A 20,496-nucleotide genomic window follows, 5' to 3' on the forward strand; every position below is an offset into this window, starting at 1 on the left:
GCTAATGCCAAATGAGGTTCACATATGAAATGCAGTTTTTGAACAGAGTCTACTTCTAGGATCTGGTTGTGTTTCGAAGTTGTCAAATATTAACAGGTTATTTGAACCCCCAAGACTTCAAAGCAAAATGCAGGGGAATTTCTCTGCACGGTATAAACTCCAAATATTTTGGTCTGTTTAACCAGTGTCACAAAATTGTGTCATATTTTGTTCCTCTGAATTTTCGGGACGCTCATTTTCATTGAATCAGTTTTATCACCAAAAAGGTAATTAGACGCATCCTAGTAAGACGTTAATACCCTCCGCAGTCTGAAATGCTAACTAGGCAGATTTCAAATATAAGAACAAACTACTTCAAAATTGGCCACGTGAAAAATGTTCAATACTCAATATACACCACCGCAGACAATAATGAACAGGAGCTCTTGGAGTTGGAATTGAGTCTACGTCACAAGAATCCGAATATTTTAATTACATACTACAACAAATGCTTATTCCACTTCTTGATAGACGAGGGTATTCACAATCAGCAGCTGTCATTGATCGAGTCCAACCCTGCTGTGAGTATCAAATTTCAATCAACCGTAGCTGCGGAAAAGTTGGCCAATCCACCCAAAACAGTTGACAATGAAGAATACCTCGCATTTGCAAGCATTAGTTTCCTTAGATCATTGAAAAAGATGATATTGTACAATTTGTCGGTGCTGAAAGTTGTTAAGGTATTTGGTAACCATTGTGTTGCCACTAAAAATGACGCATCATACCGGATAATATGCATTGATCCTTTACTTCTCACCAATGGAGATATGCTCATGTCTTGTGTTGAACGGAAAACACCTGAACTTTATAGTTCTTCGTTGTTGTTCCCAAACGAAAGTTTCAAAAGTCAAGCCTTTGTTGTATATATTCTACCCAGCGGTATCAGGTGCCATCTATTCGACCCTACGAACTTCAAAAGTAATTTTGTTACAAAACCACAATTTGAGAACAAACAGCTACTACGATTACTTCAGTTAAACACGGGAATTGAGAGCTTGCAGGGGGCAACGTGGGTGAAACTAATACCAAATTTGAAGCATTTAAACAATCAAACATCCCCCATTTCCAAATTTGTTCACACAGTGGAAAACAAGAAATATATATTGTGGCCTTGGAATCTTTGTCTTTTACAATTCGGTTTGCGAGAGAAGAGGAGAAAAGACTTGGAATCGACATCGAAGTACGCCAATCCAATGAACTTGTTGTCTGAATTTCTTGACTTTAATATTGGTCACAACGCAGAACTAGAAAGGGTGAAACAACAGCAGCAACAACAACGAGAAAAGCTTGAGATGCAACCGATAAACATACCTACAAACAACCCCACGTCTTTTCCCTCAGCAAAACAAGATCACTACAGTCCTTCCACTGGATCTACAAATACCGCGAACGATGCATCCAGAAATTTGGGTCCACTAGATATAGGCATTAATACGCCTTTGGGAGGTGACATCTTTAACTTGCAGGTTAATGACAACTTTTTTTCTAAACAAGAAGCTAATGCCCCAGAAGAGAAAGCGTCGGATGATGATAACGAGATGGAAATTGACGAATTATTTGGCGGGGAAGAGGATGCAAGTGAAGACAATCCAATTGACGAAAACTGTTCTGGCTCGGCTGAAAGAATAGCAGAGAAGAATAATGAGGATGGTGTTGACACATTGTTTGGAAGCAGTGCAAACCTGGAATCTCCTCTACCTGAAAGCGAAAATAATCAAGAAGTAACATCAAATAGATTTGAGTCAACTTTAGATGGTCAATCCAGAAAAATACTTCCTTATATTGACATTTTAAGTACTGGAATGACAGTGGAAAAATCCACCACTCCCATATATTCTGACCCTGGAGCTCCTGCTCCGATAAACCCAACCCCTATGATGTATTCAAGCAAGATTTCGGCAGATAGTACGTTTTTCAAGCCACAGATAGATACTCAAGGGGATGGCCATCGGACTAACGGGGACGTCGAAGCGACGGTGCAAAACAAACAGACCCTCTTTTCTCCATTGGCCTTTCATCCCGTGATCAAAAAGGATATCGATACAAAATACGGCAAAGGCGGAAAGTTTTATTTCGACAAGGACGTGGATGGAGGTGGTAAATTGGGCGTTAGAGCAACAAGTGTGAGCGGAACGTCTCCGCTGTCATTACGGGAAGTAAAAAAGCAACGTGTTCAATTGGACTACGACTCCAATAGTGAAGAAAGTGACGAAGACGACGATCTGGATGAGATGTCACATCTTTCGGACGAGCAACGAGATACATTTCATCAGTCAAGCCAAGTCAATGCAATGGGAGCAAATAGTGTTTTGGATTTTGGAGTGACAAGTGTTGGTCCCGAGAAGTCTATGTTATTTACGCCAATGTTGCCCACAGGTGGTTTTGGCTCACCATATGTCAATAATTTCGGAAAACTGGCGGGTAAACCGGATACACCTTTACCTCTAAACGAGATCCACTCTTCGATGACACCGGCATTCTACGATGCATCAAGTGGGCATCAGTCTCCACAGCTGAACAATTTTGAGACCAAGAGGGAAACAGAGTCCCCAACCAAAACCACTGAAACGTCCAACTTCTTGCCATTGATTTTGAGAAATGTGAATGTGTCGACTATTCCGAGCTCGTTTTTAATGAATAATTTGGTCAGTGAGAGATTAATACCAACATTTTCAATGACAGAGGACGAAGGTGACAATGACTTGGAGACTGCGAATAAGGATGAATTGATTGTAAAATTGGGGCACTTGAAAGAGCTATTAAATTTCATTTCGAGCAACATCGTTTTCGATTTGGGAGCCACCTCAAAGATGTATTCCAAGTTTGGCCTTGAAATCGAAAAGGATTTGATCTGCTCCAACGTAGTTGAGTATCAAACTCCGAACAATGAGTTTTTACAGCGAATAAAGTCAATCTTTCCCCTTTCTTATCAAGTTTGCTTGCTGGAGTTTATTTTTGACAATAAATCTGTTGACGAGGTTAGCATTCTTGACGAGGGATTAAGCTTTTTGGAACACCTCACTGAAGATAGAAATCTGGAGACCCCAAAAGGCATAACGAAAGAACTTGATTCGTTGACTTGGAGTTTTCTGGATAGCGCCGCAAATCAGGAGAGTTTTGAAAAGTATAATATGTTGTTACAAAAATTGAGTTCCCTCTCATGGCTGCAAGATAGTCACATATTCCAGACAGATGACGTAAAGGTTCAAGTGAATAAGAACGGCAGCATCATCAACCTCAACAGTGTTGGACTTGAATTTTGGGAATACTTGGATTTTGGTCCCGTTGGAGGGCAAAAGAATTTTCAGTTACTAGCTATCGGTGAGACTTCGGAATTTGAGTCTAGTGCTTATCTCCACGAGTTCACTGATAGGCTCATTAATAACTACAAAAGCTGCAACTTTGGCTCAATATCGAAATTGAACTTATCTACGGTTGACACGAGACCTGATTTGGAACCTGTGACTAATGGAGTTATGCTAATGAGTGAGAATCTGTCACTCAATCATGCTGGCTACAGCCAGGTGAACAAAAAGCTCAATTCTTTAGCCGAGTTGATAAAATTGGATTTGATCAACAAGACTAATAATTTTGAATTTGATAGACCGTTACTAGTTCTTTTCATCAATTTTGACGAGAGTTTCAATTCAATCCTTCAGATATCAAAAGTGCTTCGAAACTTCAAAGTGGCTCTTTTAAATTTCCAAGTGCCGTTGGTTCAAATATTTGCAAAGATTGTACCCGCGTCTATGATTTCGAAGAAAGTCGGATCAGATGTCACCCTAAACTTGTTCAATAACTACAGTTTGTCAAAAATATCACTGATCTTATACAACGAATGTCCCCAAGATGGAAGTCCAAAGCTTAAAGCATGTCAACTATACGCTCCTTTAGTAAAGGAAGCGCCTTCAAGAATCCCGTTCAAGTTTATTAACAACAGCTACCGTGATATAGCAGGCTCAGACGACACATTCATCCACGTAGCATACGAGAGGTCTATTGATAAAAACTGGTTTGCTGCTGCTTGGACTGATCCGTTAGGTCTTGTGAAGCATACAAAGTCATGGTACTGTTCCCTTGGTGGCGGTGAATCAAATGGGACAAAGCCTTCGTCCCATGGCTTCCAGAACGACAGAATGGATGTTGCCGCAATTGCCGACGACATTTGGAACATCTCGTCGGAGCTATTTAGCGCATTGAATCGAGTTAACGAGCGAGAAAATTCAATAGGAGGCAAAAGGTTCTTGGTGTTAACGAGAATCAATAGTGTTATTCCCGATGATGAGTTAGTACACTGGAAACGCCTCAGTATGAGATATAAAGACATCTCCTTGATAGTGTTATCTGTAAACAGAACTCCAAAATTGACCCTATCGTTGAGTGCAGATAACTTTATTTCAACTTATAACTCACCCGAAAGAGATAGGGATAGTTTTTTCAGCTTCAGAAATTCAAACAATGTGAACAACACATCGCCAAATACTTCAAATGGGGGCTCAGTGTTGGTGACATCGCCAAATGGCTTGACGTTTCATTCGCCACAACAATTCTTAAATGTGCCTTCTAATTTTTTGTCTCCGCAAGAAGTTCCAACTCCAGGAGCCAGTGGGGGAGGAATATCGGACACTCAAAACGAGCCTGACGCAGTATTGAAGAGCGCCGATGGAGACATTTTTGGGATAGTTCCTCAGGTGCAACTCCCTTCTTTCAATTCACCAAGCAGGATGAACATGAAAACAGGATACCTCGTCAAAGAACAAGCTGTCACTTTAAGTGACAATGAGAAAGGATTGTTGGTGTTTGAAGTTAATTTACTTAGTTGCTCAAATTACTGGAATTTGGATAGTTTGATGAAAATGATATTGAAACAGTACAAGAGCTTGACAGTTTTGAATGATGTCCTCGGTATGAGGCCAGTCAATCATTTCAGTGAAGCAGATTCTGAGAGACCCACTTATTCAGAAATGGCATGTTTAGTTCCCTGGCATGTCAATGCCGTGGGGAAGTTACTAAACTATTTGGTGCATATATATGTAGAAGAGTGAAATTTATTTGGTAGCACTATTCATTTGTAAAATACACGACACTTTGTTACTAAAAGAAAAAAAAAGTAAAAACGAGGGAGAAAATCGTTGTCACACGAAAAAACTGACAATTGCATTATCAACAGTGCATTCAAATCATGTCGGATGAACCAAAGATAAAACAGGAGGAGAATGAGTTAACTTTTGATGAAGAGTTTAGGAGAGCCGATGATACTGTGCAGACTTCCCACAAGAGACCAAGAGAAGAAGATGATGAAGAGAAGGAGGAGGAGGAGGAGGAGGAGGAGGCTGTAGAAAATGGCAGCAACGAAGACGACGAAGACGACGAAGATGAAGATGAAGACGAAGACGAAGAAAGTGTACCCAATAGAAGGAGAAAGAAAAAGAGAGGTGCAAATCAATTTTTCGATATCGAAGCTGAGGTTGATGAGGAAGAAGAAGATGAGGCAGATGAGGATGACGAGGAGGCGGAAATGTTGAGACAAGAATTCATCACTGATGACCATGCGGGAGACGACCGAGATGAAGCTCACCAGGACGACAGGACGCACAGACAATTTGATCGTCGTCGTCAAGAGGCAGAAGATCAAGACGCCGAGCAGTTGGCAGAAACTTTGAAGCAAAGGTATAGAAAGTCGCATGTTGCCTATAGAGGAGATACTGCTGCCGGAGGAACAGTATCACAAAAGTTGTTGATGCCCTCTATTAACGACCCATCGATATACGCTATTAGATGTACTCCCGGAAAAGAGAAAGAATTGGTTAGGAAGCTTTACGACAAAAAGAGAACGTTGGAGAGACGAAAGATGCCATTGGATATTTTAACAGTTTTTCAAAGAGATTCTTTTAGAGGGTACATATATATTGAAGCAAAAAGATCGGATGCAATAGATAGAGCATTGGAGGGAATGGTGAATGTATTTTTAAGGGACAAACTTTTGGTTTCCGTTAAGGAGTATCCCGATTTGCTAAAGCAAGTCAAATCATCTGATGTTGAAATCGTGCCTGGAATTTATGTGAGAATTACTCGAGGTAAGTACAAAGGTGACCTTGCTATAGTCGAAAATTTGTCGGAGAACGGTTTAGATGTTTTGTGCAAGGTTGTACCTAGACTTGATTACGGGAAAAACGATGAATTTACTGAGGATGGAAAGAGGATAAAGCTGACCATTAGACCACCCCCAAGGTTATTTAGTGGGAAAGATGCAAAGACATACGATCCGGCAAATGTACAGCAAAGGGGTGAAAAAAGGTTCACCTACAAAGGAGATGAGTATGAAGATGGCTTCCTTTACAAAGATTTCAAATTGCAGTATATTCAAACCAAAGATGTTCATCCCACGCTTGCAGAGCTTGATTTATTCCAAACAGGTAAGGATAGTGACGGTATCGATCTTGCTAAGATAGCTGCATCTTTGAAGAACAAAAAATTAAATGACGGTAAACAATCTACCGCATTTCAACCAGGTGACAAAGTTGAAGTTCGTCGTGGTGAACAAGCAAAGACTGTAGGTCTCGTTGTTGAAACTGCATTAAATGAAATTAAAATAACGGTAACGGATAGTGGTGACCCCAAGTTTGTGAACCAAAAATTGACAGTTCCAGCAAATGATTTGAGAAAGATTTTCAATGAAGGTGATCATGTGAGAATTGTTGAGGGAAAGCATTTTGATGAGACAGGGTTAGTCATCAAAATTGATGGTGATTCAGTTATATTAGTCAGTGACCAAACAAAAGAAGATGTTAGGGTGTTTGCCAATTTCTTAGTCAAGGCTACTGATGCATCTTCAAATGTAGATAACAAGAATTTCAAGTATGATATCAAGGACTTGGTCGAATTAAGTGCATCCACAGTAGGGGTCATTGTGAAGGCCGAAAAGAATATTTTTGAAATACTTACAACTGACGGAAGACTTATAAATGTCAAGCCAACGGCGATCGCTTCAAAGGTTACCCAAACACGTCGTGAGCAAATTGCTACCGACAAGAATGGATTTACAATTAGGATAGGAGATACCGTGAAGGAGTCTGTTGGGGACAAGGGTAGGGAAGGTGCAATATTGCATATATACAAAAATGCATTATTTATAAAATCCAACGAAATCATTGAAAATTTAGGTATTTTTGTCACGAATCGGATGAATGTTAGCACTGTTGCAACTAAAGATTCGATGGTGTCCAAGAGCTTTGGCCCTGATTTGACAAGCATGAACCCCAACTTGAAACTTCCCGACCAGCTCGCCCTACAGGGGTTGAAAACCAGGGTACAAGGAAGAGACAAGTTGTTGTATAAGGATGTTGCCATTACCAATGGCAGTTACAAAGGATTGAAGGGGAAAGTTGTTGAAGCAGATGATATATATGCCCGGGTTGAGTTGCATACAAAGAGCAAAAAGGTCAAAGTGCTCAAAAAAAGTTTGAATGTTTTGATAAAAGGAGAAGCTATTCCTTATTTGCGATTTATTGGTGCTGCTCCAGAGGAGGTTACGCCCTATTCTCGACCTATGAACAATCCTTCGTTTGGCACTGCGGGGGATAAATCAGTATGGAGCGGAGGTGCCACTCCAGCAGTTGGTGCTGGTGGAGGCGCTGGAGGCGCTTCGACTTGGAATAGAGGTGGTGGTGCCTCTGTTTGGAACAGTGGTGGAAGGACGGGAGGTGCATCGTCTTGGGGCGGTGCCTCTTCCTGGAACAATACTGGTGGAGCTTCCGCCTGGAACACCAGTAGTGGTGGCGGTGGTGGTGGTAATGCTTCCGCTTGGGGTGGTTCCAAAGGAGGTGCTTCGACATGGGGTGGTTCTGGAAACAAAGGAGGCAATTCCGCGTGGGGGGGTTCCAAAAATAACAGCAACACTGGCGCTGGATCAGCATGGGGTGGAGGCTCTACTTGGGGGAAGAGAGGCGGTAATAGTAGTTGGGGAAATCGATGAACGGGAGAAGAGGGTATAATTTTAGAGGGAGGTATATTTTCAATTCTATGTACTTTCAACTAAATAAATAAAATGTCTCTAATGTGCATTTTCACAACCTGGACAATTGTGCAAGACTTCGTGAACAAAGACATCACAATTTATGCAGAAATCGTTGTTGCAGTTGGTACATCGATATCGAGAACTCGTGATGGAATCGATGGTTTTGGTTTCCTTCGTTGATTTTGTGCCCGAAGGGAATTTCAATTGACATCCGTAGCAAAAGTCGGTGTCGTATGAAGGTGATACGGGTATTTCCTTATAAGGGGCAAGAGGCACCAAGTGGTGGTATGATCTCGCCAAATGGGTAGATAGTATAAGCATAAGTCCGCAGACCGGGCAAATCGTAGGTAAATTGCACACTTTACTTTTGCATTGTGGACATTGGTAGCCAAAGGATGGGGAGGTCACTAGGCCCGCATTCACCTCAACAATGTCTCTTGAATCATTAGAGCCCTGCGTTGGATAAGATGCATTGAGTCGTGGAAATTCCACTGTGTACTCTGAGTTTCCTATTGTGGAAGTTGCATTAGGTTGTACTTTTGAAGGAAATCCCATTTTTATCAAAGGCACACCTTTGGTCTCAACCTTGGTTTCTTCACTCTCTGGTAAGGGCAATGGAGTGACACAATCCATTAATAACTCTTTAAAGTGTGTTTCATTCATAATCACACCGTAATGCTTTGATGACGAATTTCGTGGTTCATTGTTGGTTCTGTTGACCAATTCTTGGCAGATGGCAACCTGTGCTGAAAGCCCAATCACACTGACTTTGATATTATCCTTAACTAGACTCTCTATTGTCTTGTGAATATCGCCTGGATCACTTGTAAATAGTGAACCAAACACTAGCAAGACTTCTTTTGAGTTTTTTGAGTTGTTGGAAGCTGAGCCAAAGTTGAATTTCAATAATGAACGCGCCATTTCCAAACAATTTTGCAAGGATGGGTCTCCTTTTGGTTCATACTTGTTGTGCTGTCTTGCCTTTAATTGCTTCAACCTGTCTATATGATACTGTGGCAGCCCACTCACTTCGCTAATTAAATTTGCCACGCCATTTCTCATCAAAATTATCCCTAATTGAGATATAGGGTTTTGGTCAAAAAATTCCACAACAAACTCCAGTAAATAGTTTAATGTTAAAGATAGTCGCGTTGGGCGCAAGTCCTTCTCGGCCATCGCTAGTGTTCCGTCAACTATGATAACTAAAGTCCGAATTATTCCTCTTTGGAAGGGGGTGCTTGGATTCTTCATAATCTTTTTCTTTCTATTTTCAATGATTGTTTGAACCATTGCTTCAAATGAACCACTACCTAGTTCGTCATCCTTAACTATATCCCAAGATCGCTGATACTCATCCTCCCATGCATACCCATTTGCTCTTTTCAAGTCGCTCACTTCACCATTATGCTGTGACCGTGTTCTTGTTGACACCCCTCCGCGGGGCACAGCTTCAGAAGCGGAGGATAATCTTGATGAGGGTGACCTCGTACCAGTAGGGGTTGATATGAACTCCTCATCTGAATCATCCATGGTATAAAGTTGCTCAGAAGATGCAAATTCTACAAGGTGCATTTTTTTTCTCGCTGCATTTATTTCATTTTACGTTTCTTATGAAGATACTTATCTACAGATTGCTGATAGTTTACTCGGCCATTGGCGTTGATTTCATAAAAGAGGGATGCAAACGAATCAACATGATCATTGTCGATTGCACCTAGTTCATCTTCCAAGTACGGTACATGCTTTAACTCGTCAAGGTCGACCAAGTCTCGTATGAAATAGCCTTGCCCTACAATTGGTGTTATTTCCAGATCATTGTTGAATGCCTCCCACCTCGAATTTCCATAAAACTCAATGAACTCTGATTTAGATAAATTCGATGTATTTGGAGGAAATTCTTTCTTTTCTATGTTCTTATTCTTCTTCACTTTTGGTACCGGCGCTGACTCGTTCTCCTGAATGTAAAAGTTTCGAAGCAACTGTATTGCTTCTGTTCTGCAAATGCCTCCAACACTAGGGTAGACGCTGTTTGGTAAGCCTGTGTCGTTGTGAATAGAAAGGATAGTGCCATTTCCTCCAAATCGATCGTTTCCACACCCGTAATACACTCTGCCAATTCCCAACTGACGGAGATAAGACGCACACATTATGCAAGGTTCCACAGTGACATACAATGTGAGTTCACTATAGTCAATATCCCTCTTGAGTCGCTCCAATGCGATAAATTCAGCGTGTTTGGTTCCATTTAGGGAGATATTTGTGTAGTTGTACCCTATACTTAGAACCTCATCGCCTCTAGTGACTATGCAAGATACTGGAGTCTCATTATTAAGCAATGCCTTATACCCGACAAACAAGGCCGTTGACATGAAATGAAAATGCCGCGTTAGGTCCGACATGATGTGATTTATGTTGAAGGTGATTTACTTTTTTTTATTTGTTTGTATCGTTTACCAACTTTTATCTACAAGATGTCAGACTTACACAAGGCGCTATTACAAAGAGTTAAGAAAAGAGAATCTGAACTTGGTCTACTGCTGTTGGAGGAAGAATCTGTGAGTGATGATACGAAAAATGTAGTTGAAGAAGACACTAGTCAGATTGATCAAAAAATTATGAGGGAGTATGAACAATTCAAGTCGGACTACTTCATTACAGAAGAATATTCTCATGAACTGTCGACAATAAAAACGTACTTTATGAAATCCAAGAAACCTGGACCGGTCTTGATCTGTGGTCATGGAGCTGGATCATCATCAATGACATTTGCGGAATTGTGCCGGAATATCACGGATGAAACTATTAGCGTGTTTTTGTATGACATGAGGGGACATGGTGGCTCACGTGGAGAGCCCGATTTCTCGCTAGATATGCTTGTTGAGGATTTTCATTTTATCTTGGAGGAATTTAAATCAAGACACCATCCATTGGGTGTATTCTTATTGGGACATTCATTAGGAGGTGCCATTTTTGCAAAGTATGTGCATACCCACCCACAAGAAGTCGTGAAGGGTTTGATACTTTTGGATATTGTGGAAGAAACTGCCATCACTTCGCTAAACGTCATGCCTTTCTTTCTTGAAAAGCTACCTCGGTCATTTCCCTCTATATCCAAGGCAATTGGTTGGCATATGAATTTCCTACTTTTCAATGAAAAATCTGCAAGGTTGAGCTTGCCAGATATATTCAACTTAGACACGATGACATGGAAAACAGACTTGAAGCAGACCGAACCCTATTGGAACACGTGGTTCAATGGGTTGTCCAACAACTTCTTAAACTTTCCCAAAGCGAAGCTACTTATATTGGCGGCCCATGAGACCTTGGACAAAGAGCTTATTATAGGACAGATGCAAGGCAAATATGAGCTAGTTGTGTTCAACAATAGTCAAAAAAGCGGCCATTTTGTCCACGAGGATTTGCCAAAACACGTTGCTATTCGTGTTGAGGAGTTTATATGTAAGGTGTATGCCCCTGAAAGGTATATGAGGGATCATCTCGGAGTTACACCAAAGTGGGGAGGGAAGGTTACATAAACGTATATTAATCTACGCTAACGTTGCTACGTCTGACTTCTTCGCGCCTCTTGTTGATTTGTTCAACAACTTCATCAATCTTTTTACTAGCATAGGGAAATCTTGGGTTGATTAAAAATGGTCTCAAGTCGAATCTATTATCATCAGGAGAGTACTGCTCGGCATGGTAAGCAGGAGTCATGGTCGTCATTTTGTGTCTGTTGACGGCGTAGAAGAACCAGAACCTCTTTATCTTCTCTGCGACCTGCTCCGCTGTTAAATTGTACGGTGGTTGAGACCATTCGTGGTACAATTTAATAAACATGGCTAAGGGCCCACACTTGTCCACTTTTCTCAATGTTCCAAAGCGTGACAATTCATCGTACGTCATTCCCATGTCAACCTCATCACTTTGAACGTAGTCTTTTGTAATTGGCTCTAATTCAGCAGTGGGAGTGGCAGTTATAAAGTCATGCAATATAGGCAAATCAAACTTTTTTTCAGCCCAAGCAATAAATCTTTTCAAGTCTGTTTTCGAAATTCCTCCAATAGGATTGACATCGGCAGATGAGCAGTCATATTTGGTCAAGTAGCCACGAAGGCATTCATCAACATTAGCACTACCCAACACCAACAAGCCGGGAACCGAAAGCCTCCGGGTCCATGGTAACAACTGTGCAAACAAGTAGCTCAAAACCATACGCAATCTTGCTTGTATGTTTTGCAAGGCCAAATTTTCCGTTTGAGATCCGCCAAATATTTTAAACATTGGCTTTTTACCAGTAGCAACTTCAAACAAGGAAACAACAGCTGTGACGAGATTATCCATGTTCAAATCCACATGATAAGATCCAATCTTTTCAGCTAACTCTTTTGCTCTTGATCTAGTCTCTGATGATGAATTTTCCGTGCCCATAAATGAAGTGCAAAAGATTTTCTTTGCCAATTCTTGAGGAGTTTTTGGAGTGAAGCTTGGATCGCGAGTAAGACTTCTAACATCGGCTAAAACTTGTTCATTGTTTGACTTTACCACTAATCTGCACATCAGATGAACAATTACTGCAGTTGCACAAGAATCAATCCCTCCACTCAAGGGAAGAAAATAGCCACCACATTTTGATCTCCTCAAATAGTCCCAAAGCCAGCAAGCAGGTCCGTAAGCAATTTCCTCTTCCGGGGAGTGATACTTGATCTTTTGTGGGCGTGTGGGGGACACATTTGGGTCATATACGTTCTCACTTGGTGAAAGCTCAACGTCTGCAAAAATAGCTTTGTATGGTTTTTCTTGGTCCACTGCTTGCATTCCAGCTGACTTCTGATTCCTATACGATCGAACATCATCAAGGTCTATTGTTGCACTAATGACCTCAACATCGTTTAGTGAAAATTGGGAAGCTTGAGCAAGCAATTGACCATTTACCACGATACAGGCACACCCATCATAGTATAATCTATCCCCATCACATCCCCTTTGATTTGCATACAAGTAAACCCCACCACACTTTTTTGTTGCATTGGTGATCAAATGCAATCTTGTGTCCAATTTTCTCAACTCGTGGTGTGACCCACTAGAGTTTGTGAATATCTCGACCCCGTCTAAACTCATGGCAATGTGTGGCGAGTCCGGGGTGAAAAGTTCCTCACACGTTTCGCAACCGAGTTTGGTGTCAAAAGTTTCAATCACACAATCCCCGAATGTGACTTTCGATTGACCTGTTGCTTTGGTAATGTTACGAGGAAGGTAGTGCTCCTCATAGTATTTTGGTCTATTCCAAGGGGTGAAATATCTCATCTCTCTGTAATTTCCATTATTTGCGAGGAACAACTTTGGTCTGATCAATAGGATTTTACCATTGTATGAGATGATACGACAATTGTACTTTATAGACTTGTGGATTATGGGAATACCAATATCTAACAAGATACCGTGTGTTACTGGATTTGAGATTATCTCGGCGTACACCTCCCAACTATGTTCATATAAATCATTCTCGTCAAAGTGATCTAAACAACCATACCCGCAAATCTCTAGCTCGGGTCCAACCCTAAGTTTTGCACCTTGTTTCTTAGCCTCAATTATACTGGCAATGATTCTGTCTCTATTTCCCTCAAAGTCCAACGCCCATTGATTGAGGTTACACGTAGCGAGTGTTACGTAATGGCCCATGTTTGATCTGGTGGTTGGAGAAGCAATTTGACCGTTTTTTTTTTCCTCGATGAAATCAAAAGAATTGAAGAGAAGAGTTCACTAGAGCTGATGATAGAGGAATTCAATGCACAGTATGGAGCTCAATTTATAGCTTCCACTACTTATAGTTTGAATATCTGAGGTGTTTTTTATTTTTGGAAATGGCCCACAGTACGAGAAAGGCGGCTCAATTTAACTTCATCCAGAATATCCGATGTTTCCTTCGACAGGTCAAAAGAGAAACCAAAAAGTGATTGATTTATCGTTTTCGGTACATTTCAGCTATCATTCGAGTGTGTGAATCCTATAAATAGACAATTCGGTATAAACCACACACTACAATCACCTTCCGACGGAACAAATTTCAAATCGGAATTTTCCTCCTCCCATATGCAGGAAAATTCATTTATCCTTATCAGTATGACCCCAAACATATCAAATATATAAACCCCGCTAGCAGTCCCTATTTCAAATCATGATTCAAACAAACACCACATTATAAAAATGCATAAAGACTCGATTGTTGTTGAACGCTTAGAAGGTACACCATTTGGCTGCACCATTAAACTCCCAACATACTGCCAAAACGATCCTGCCAACTTGAATGATGAAGATTTTCGAGTGTTGAATGAAGCTGTTCAAACTCATTTGGTAGTGGTTGTTCCCGACCAGGCTGAGCTTGCACCAAAGTCACAATACTTGCTAACTAAAAGATTCGACCCTTCAATTCCCGAACCAAAGGAGGAAAATGGCGCTGGTTACGGCCACGGTAAGGAATTTAGACATGATAAGTCAGTGTTAAAAAAGGATGGATGTTCAGTGAAGTCGCAACCTCAAGTTCAAATCCTTGGCCAAGGAAGATTTGGAGCAGATGAACCAGGTAATGAAAATGGAGAAGCTATTAACTTGACACACCCTTCGCACACCACTTTTCACCACACCCCTTTGACTGAGAAGCAAATAAAGGAGGAAAAGAGGACAAGATTCTACAGGTGGCACATTGATAGTGCTTTGTATGGATTGTCGCCTCCAATGGTTACCACATTGCTTGGTATCAAGGTTCCCCCTGCCACACAATACCAAACTATCAAATACGAAGATGATGGCAGTGAATTGAAATTGACACAAGGTGCTACTTGTTTCATCAGTGGAGCACAAGCATTCCAAGGATTGAGTGAAGAAGACAAACAGTTTGCTTTGAATACTACTGTTGAGTATGCTCCACATCCTTATATCTTTATTTCCCCAGCAAGAGCTACATCTGATGGATTAACCATGGTTTCTGAAGGCAAAGAGATGGACTTTAAGGATTTGCCAGAGTGGGAGAGCCTGAAGGTTAAGAAGTTGCCAATGGTTTGGACAAACCCAACCACAAAGGAGCATCATTTGCAGGTACACGGGTGCTGTTTATACAAGTTACATACAAGTGTAAACGGTGAAGTGAAAACGTTGAATTTGAAGGAGTCGAGGGAAAAAGTACATCAAATGATGAGGCCAGCCATAGCTCCAGAAAAAGTTTTGGCTCACTCCTGGAAACAAGGGGATTTGGTGTTGTTCTTCAACCGCGGTGTTTGGCATTCAGTCACTGGTGAATTCAAAGGTTTGGGAAGCGATGGTAAAGATGAAAGAAGATTGATGCATCAGTGTAATATTGCTAGTGGGTTAGATCCAGTAACTGTAAGTGTATAGTACGTCGTTTAATTTTATCTTGTGAATTTTGAGTTTGCGCATTTGAAATTTCCGCTCCGCATTTTTATAAAAATGATTCCCTCTCCTTATTAGCTTTAGTCAACAACAATCAAAGCATGCAATACGTGGGAAAAGTCGGTGGTTATGTTTACAACCAGTGGAACTCGTTGAACCCAGCTACTTTATCGGGAGCTATTGATGTCATTGTAATTGAACATCCTGATGGTACTCGATACACGTCACCGTGGCACGTTCGTTTTGGATTACTTCAGATTATCAAACCATCGCAAAAGAAAATTGATTTGTATGTGAACGACGTCAAGACAAATTTACCTATGAAGTTAGGAGAAGGTGGAGAGGCCCATTTTGTTTTTGAAGTGAATGACACGGATCATGAATTGTCACATAGTGTATTGACATCGCCAGTGATTTCTCCAGTGTCGTCACCCTTGAGCACGCCAGCCAACAGTGATAACGAGCCCGACGAGCTTGACTTGGATGAAAAATCAAAATTGAGTGATATTCCAAGTCCAAGAAGTCCCTCTCAACTGAAAAGATTGGCAATTGAAAATGTTAAAAAGATTACCCAGAAATTGAACATTCCCACGAAGATAGACATGAATGGTGATATGCTTATTGACATGGATGGATACAAACCCAACTCGCAAAAAAATATTGACAATTCGGACGAATTATTTAAAAAGATTCTCTTGGAGGAGATTGAAGGCGATTTGGGGGAAAATTCAGTAAAAGCGTGGAACCAGATCATTACAAAGGATGAAAATGGTAACATAAGAATATCGAATGTTTCAGAAGATGGCGCTGATTCCGATGAAGATATAAAGCTTCCTCAAACAAGTACCACCTCTTCATCTATAACAACTGTTGGCACCTCATCATCTGGACAAAGCGACAAGGTCTACTTTAAAACTTTGAGATTAACATCTGAACAATTGCAAATGATGAATTTAAACTATGGTGTAAATACACTCAAGTTCAAGTCTCGTGAAAGCTCGTCACAAGTGACTGCAAATTTGTTTTTATGGAAATCAACCACCCCTATCGTTATTTCAGACATTGATGGAACCATTACCAAGTCAGATGCCTTAGGACACGTATTGAACTTAATTGGTAGGGATTGGACACACCCGGGTGTGGCTAGCTTATTTCAAGAGATAAACCAAAATGGTTACAATATTCTTTATTTAACAGCTCGTTCAGTAGGACAAGCTGATTCGACAAGACAATACTTGACGGGAGTCAATCAAGATGGTGTCAAGTTACCCAGCGGACCAGTAATTTTGAGCCCAGACAGAACATTTGCCGCGTTGCGACGAGAGGTTGTTTTAAAAAAACCTGAAGTGTTCAAGATGGCATGTCTATCGGATATCATGCATTTATTCTTTGAAGGCGAGGGGACCGTATTGGACGAAGATGACGACCAAACTCCTTTCTACGCCGGTTTTGGTAACAGAATCACCGATGCGATAAGTTACAGATCGGTACACATTCCGAGCCATCGTATTTTTACGATCAATCCCGATGGAGAGGTTCATATGGAATTGTTGGAATTGGCTGGTTACAAATCATCCTATTTGCATATTGGAGAGTTGGTTGATCAATTTTTTCCTCCGATTAGGGTGGTAAGTTCCATTTCAACAAATTGGAACAATGCGCAATGGTCAGAATATGTAAATAACCACGAAACTAATGATGCATCAGATGCAAGATCCATCACATCGATGCGTCTGCCCACACCTGGATCACCAAAGTCACCTGGATCACCTCGCAATTTCGTTGAAGATTACAAAACTGATGAAAAGTTTAATGATGTTAATTATTGGAAGAGCACTTTGAATTTTGATGACTTGAGTGATAGCGACATTGAGAAAGATGACTTGGATTTGAAAAAGAGCGGATCTCCGAAGTTGAGTAAAAATGAAAAGTTGCTGCATCACGATCATGAAAAGGAAGAGCATACTGATAATCCCGAGCTTTTGCAAAAGGGAAAGAGGTCAAGATCGCCTACCTTGGAGCGGCCCCTTTCGGCGGCGTCATTCACATCTCCACTTAAGAACTTTATGAGCTTTAGAAAGAAGAGGGATGACGAGGAGAGCTATAAAGACGGAGAAAAAGTTGATGAAGATGACTTCACTGATGATGATGAGGAGGAGGAGGAGGATGACGAAGGCGATGATGATTACACAGATGATGACTATGATGATGACGATTACGATGATGAAGATTACGAGGAGGAGGAGGAGGATGAAGAGGACAATGACGATGATGATGACGATGACGATGACGATAACAATGACGATGATGTTGTTGAAGAGGATGATGATGACACAAGTCAAAGCTCCATCAAGGATGTCCCCGTGCCAGAGACGATTAGAGACGAGATAATCGATAGGGGATCTACCGAGTTTATCAAAGCCAGTGATTTGGAAAAATTGCACATCTAACTTGTTAAGAAACTGACATTCCTATAAAAGTCCAACATTGGATTTTCTCCATCCTTTGTCGTTGTAGCTTCGACATCTGCCCATTGTTCCAAAAACCCTCTGTGTGTATTTATTTTAGATTCCTTACCAGTTACCTTTTGATACATATCATTCGCTATTTCAAAATCGGTAGCAAACATTATGTCGAAGTAACCTTGCTGCACCATGTAAGTTCGAACATCCACCATCTCCTTTTTTAGCATGGTTTGCACTACAGGTGCGTTGAATCCTTTAATGGTGTTTGGTAAATAATGAAAGTCGGAGCTGATCAATGAGTGGTTGGGAAACTTGTGTTTCAAGATTTGAAAGAATTGGAGAAGCCTTGTTGGGATAAACTCAGGGGTCGACAAGTCATCATTGAATGGGAATATCATTTGTTTGACCTTAAGCTTTGTTGAAGACTCAAGTAATGGGTGTACCGATTTGTAAAAGCTCTTTATGCTGTCTAATCTTCCTTGCAACGTGGATTGATACCTTAGTACCGAGAAGTCACCATGCTCCCTGAGTTGCAAGTAAGCATTAGTGTAAGGGCTCAACTCGCGGGTGAAAAATTGGTAAAAATCACCTTTCTTGTCAATCAAGACCTTTCCCTCCATCGGCTCCCCTGTATTCATATCATACGCAATTATATCGTGAGCAAAATTGTCAAACACTTCCAAGGCAATGAAAAAACAAGGTTCTTCGACTATCTCCTTCCAATCGAAAATGGATACATTATGGATTTCTAGAATATCCGCATTCAATCCCTCCTCTTTAAGTTTCTTGCTGTATGATGATTTCTGCTTTTTTGCTAGCTGACTTGATATCTCGATTATTTTGTACTGGGTTTTGGTATATATTTGTGGCTCGTGTTTCTTGATGTAGTTGAGAACATTGCACATAAGTGTTCCATTACCCCCTCCCATCTCGTATATTATCAAGTCCTCGTAAGGGTAATTGCCATTAACTTTGTAATTGAATAGAATATAGCGAGCTAAACTCTCCCCATAGTGAGGGTTGAACAACTCAGTTGGTGTGTGCCACAATTGAAGAGGCTTGGTCTCATCCTGATCATACTTTGAGTAAGACTCTCCCCAGGCTTCCATAAATCCATCAATGTCTTTCACATTTGGGTAATTGAATGGCTTGTCAGGGTGGTAAATCTCAGCTTCTTTAGCAAAGTACCCGTAATGCTTGTTGTACAACAGATCCTCGATAAAATCGGCCGTGCTCATCAGCACCCCTCTCGGTCTAGTTTTTCTATCGAGCAACTGATTTGACGTTACCTTAGGGTATGAGTTGTAAACTTCTTCATTTGATTTGTCGAATGGAAAGTTGACTGCCTTTTGGTATATTAGCTGAATCGGGTTGAGAGTTTGTTTTGTTGAGGGGACTTTAAAATTATATGTCTTTGGTGAGATTGAGTATTCATAATGACTTGGAGGAGGGGGTTCAAGGGCTTTTTTCAACCTGCCTTTGAACAAATGTCTTCGTAGGGTTAACATTGGATCAATTGTTTGAGATGTAAAATTTTATTTTCGGGCGAGAAAATTGAAATGAGGGAAGAGCGCCTGAATACTTGTTTTTATGGTTACTAAATACTATACAGTTTTATACGTGCACCTACTCTGCATAACAGGTCTATCTCGTTAGTACTCAATATTTATTCCCAAGTGTTTTTAAGGATTTTCGAGTTTGAAGGAAACTTGGTGTTTTCTTCCTTCAACTCCTTCGCCCCTAAAGTTAACACTTCTATTTGGAGAAACTTTTTCTTAGCATCAATAGACAAGTCCACCTCTCTCAACTTGCCGGCTAAGTGAAAATATTTCAATGTAAAAGGGAGTTTTGGCTTGAAAACTGAAACCAATTTAGGAGACAGAAGTTTCAAAATTGTAAGTTCTTTGGAAAGTTTATCTGGTCCATTGATTCAAGACACGAATTGGAATAGTACAATTGTTCAATAGAGTCGCTTGATACTATTTGATTGAATGTTTCACTTTGAATACTAATTGAAAAATATACCAACTTTTGAAATCTTGCAAAGTCCAACACGACCAGAAACTTCTTCAAATTGTAGTTTAGTAGTGTTAATTTCTTCAAACCCAAGGGAAATTTCGAAACAATGGGCGACATATCTCTAAAGCCCTCGCCTCCTTCATCTCCTTCGAAGTAGTCTCAAGAAATTACGGTGTGGAACTCTTCGAGTGATGTTGGAGCAACCTTGTATACAAATGTTACCAAATCACGAGCACTCCCCATAGTTAAGTACTAACAAAAGCAAAACGCCGGTAGGCCTTAAAAAGGGTAGGGGAAAATGTGGGCAGACACATTGTAAGTCCACCAGCTCTAGTTTTTTGGGTATTTTTATGGTCTCTATGTGTATTTACGGGTGTATAGATCACGGTGATGTAATAAAATGCCGGCATGTCTGCTCTTCTACAGTGGCTGTTTGTTTCCTCTACACTCTTGGTTCATCTTTTGACACACACTCTATCTACATGCACTCATTGACCTCAACACCTTTTTCTGCACTCATTGGTTCACTTTTGTTGATGCTTTGGTATA

General features: G+C 40.7%; 9 protein-coding genes across 9 annotated transcripts; 5 read left to right on the forward strand and 4 right to left on the reverse strand. All coding sequences in view use genetic code 12, as the record gives it.

The window, feature by feature from the left end:
• Nucleotides 1-314: 314 nt before the first annotated feature.
• CORT_0A13410 (Srb9 protein) lies at nt 315-5,084 on the forward strand (the record flags this gene model as incomplete). Its single annotated transcript, XM_003867114.1, has 1 exon — nt 315-5,084. One exon carries the CDS (start codon nt 315-317, stop codon nt 5,082-5,084), a length of 4,770 nt encoding a protein of 1,589 aa, XP_003867162.1.
• Nucleotides 5,085-5,221: 137 nt separating this feature from the next.
• CORT_0A13420 (Spt5 protein) lies at nt 5,222-8,014 on the forward strand (the record flags this gene model as incomplete). Its single annotated transcript, XM_003867115.1, has 1 exon — nt 5,222-8,014. The coding sequence occupies one exon, from the start codon at nt 5,222-5,224 to the stop codon at nt 8,012-8,014; it is 2,793 nt and encodes a 930-aa protein (XP_003867163.1).
• Nucleotides 8,015-8,092: 78 nt separating this feature from the next.
• On the reverse strand, nt 8,093-9,628 carry CORT_0A13430 (RNA polymerase transcription factor TFIIH core component; the record flags this gene model as incomplete). The annotated part of the gene is made up of 1 exon (XM_003867116.1): nt 8,093-9,628. One exon carries the CDS (start codon nt 9,626-9,628, stop codon nt 8,093-8,095), a length of 1,536 nt encoding a protein of 511 aa, XP_003867164.1.
• A 17-nt stretch (nt 9,629-9,645) lies between these two features.
• CORT_0A13440 (Tad2 protein) lies at nt 9,646-10,455 on the reverse strand (the record flags this gene model as incomplete). The annotated part of the gene is made up of 1 exon (XM_003867117.1): nt 9,646-10,455. The coding sequence occupies one exon, from the start codon at nt 10,453-10,455 to the stop codon at nt 9,646-9,648; it is 810 nt and encodes a 269-aa protein (XP_003867165.1).
• A 72-nt stretch (nt 10,456-10,527) lies between these two features.
• CORT_0A13450 (Ppe1 protein) lies at nt 10,528-11,592 on the forward strand (the record flags this gene model as incomplete). The annotated part of the gene is made up of 1 exon (XM_003867118.1): nt 10,528-11,592. One exon carries the CDS (start codon nt 10,528-10,530, stop codon nt 11,590-11,592), a length of 1,065 nt encoding a protein of 354 aa, XP_003867166.1.
• Nucleotides 11,593-11,599: 7 nt separating this feature from the next.
• CORT_0A13460 (glutamine-dependent NAD synthetase) lies at nt 11,600-13,738 on the reverse strand (the record flags this gene model as incomplete). The annotated part of the gene is made up of 1 exon (XM_003867119.1): nt 11,600-13,738. One exon carries the CDS (start codon nt 13,736-13,738, stop codon nt 11,600-11,602), a length of 2,139 nt encoding a protein of 712 aa, XP_003867167.1.
• A 525-nt stretch (nt 13,739-14,263) lies between these two features.
• On the forward strand, nt 14,264-15,448 carry CORT_0A13470 (hypothetical protein; the record flags this gene model as incomplete). The annotated part of the gene is made up of 1 exon (XM_003867120.1): nt 14,264-15,448. One exon carries the CDS (start codon nt 14,264-14,266, stop codon nt 15,446-15,448), a length of 1,185 nt encoding a protein of 394 aa, XP_003867168.1.
• Nucleotides 15,449-15,564: 116 nt separating this feature from the next.
• On the forward strand, nt 15,565-17,913 carry CORT_0A13480 (Smp2 Mg2+-dependent phosphatidate phosphatase; the record flags this gene model as incomplete). The annotated part of the gene is made up of 1 exon (XM_003867121.1): nt 15,565-17,913. The coding sequence occupies one exon, from the start codon at nt 15,565-15,567 to the stop codon at nt 17,911-17,913; it is 2,349 nt and encodes a 782-aa protein (XP_003867169.1).
• Nucleotides 17,910-19,436, reverse strand: CORT_0A13490 (hypothetical protein; the record flags this gene model as incomplete). Its single annotated transcript, XM_003867122.1, has 1 exon — nt 17,910-19,436. One exon carries the CDS (start codon nt 19,434-19,436, stop codon nt 17,910-17,912), a length of 1,527 nt encoding a protein of 508 aa, XP_003867170.1.
• Nucleotides 19,437-20,496: the final 1,060 nt, after the last annotated feature.

This window comes from Candida orthopsilosis (genome assembly GCF_000315875.1).
Source record: "Candida orthopsilosis Co 90-125, chromosome 1 draft sequence".
NCBI classification, from domain to species: Eukaryota; Fungi; Ascomycota; class Pichiomycetes; order Serinales; family Debaryomycetaceae; genus Lodderomyces; species Lodderomyces orthopsilosis.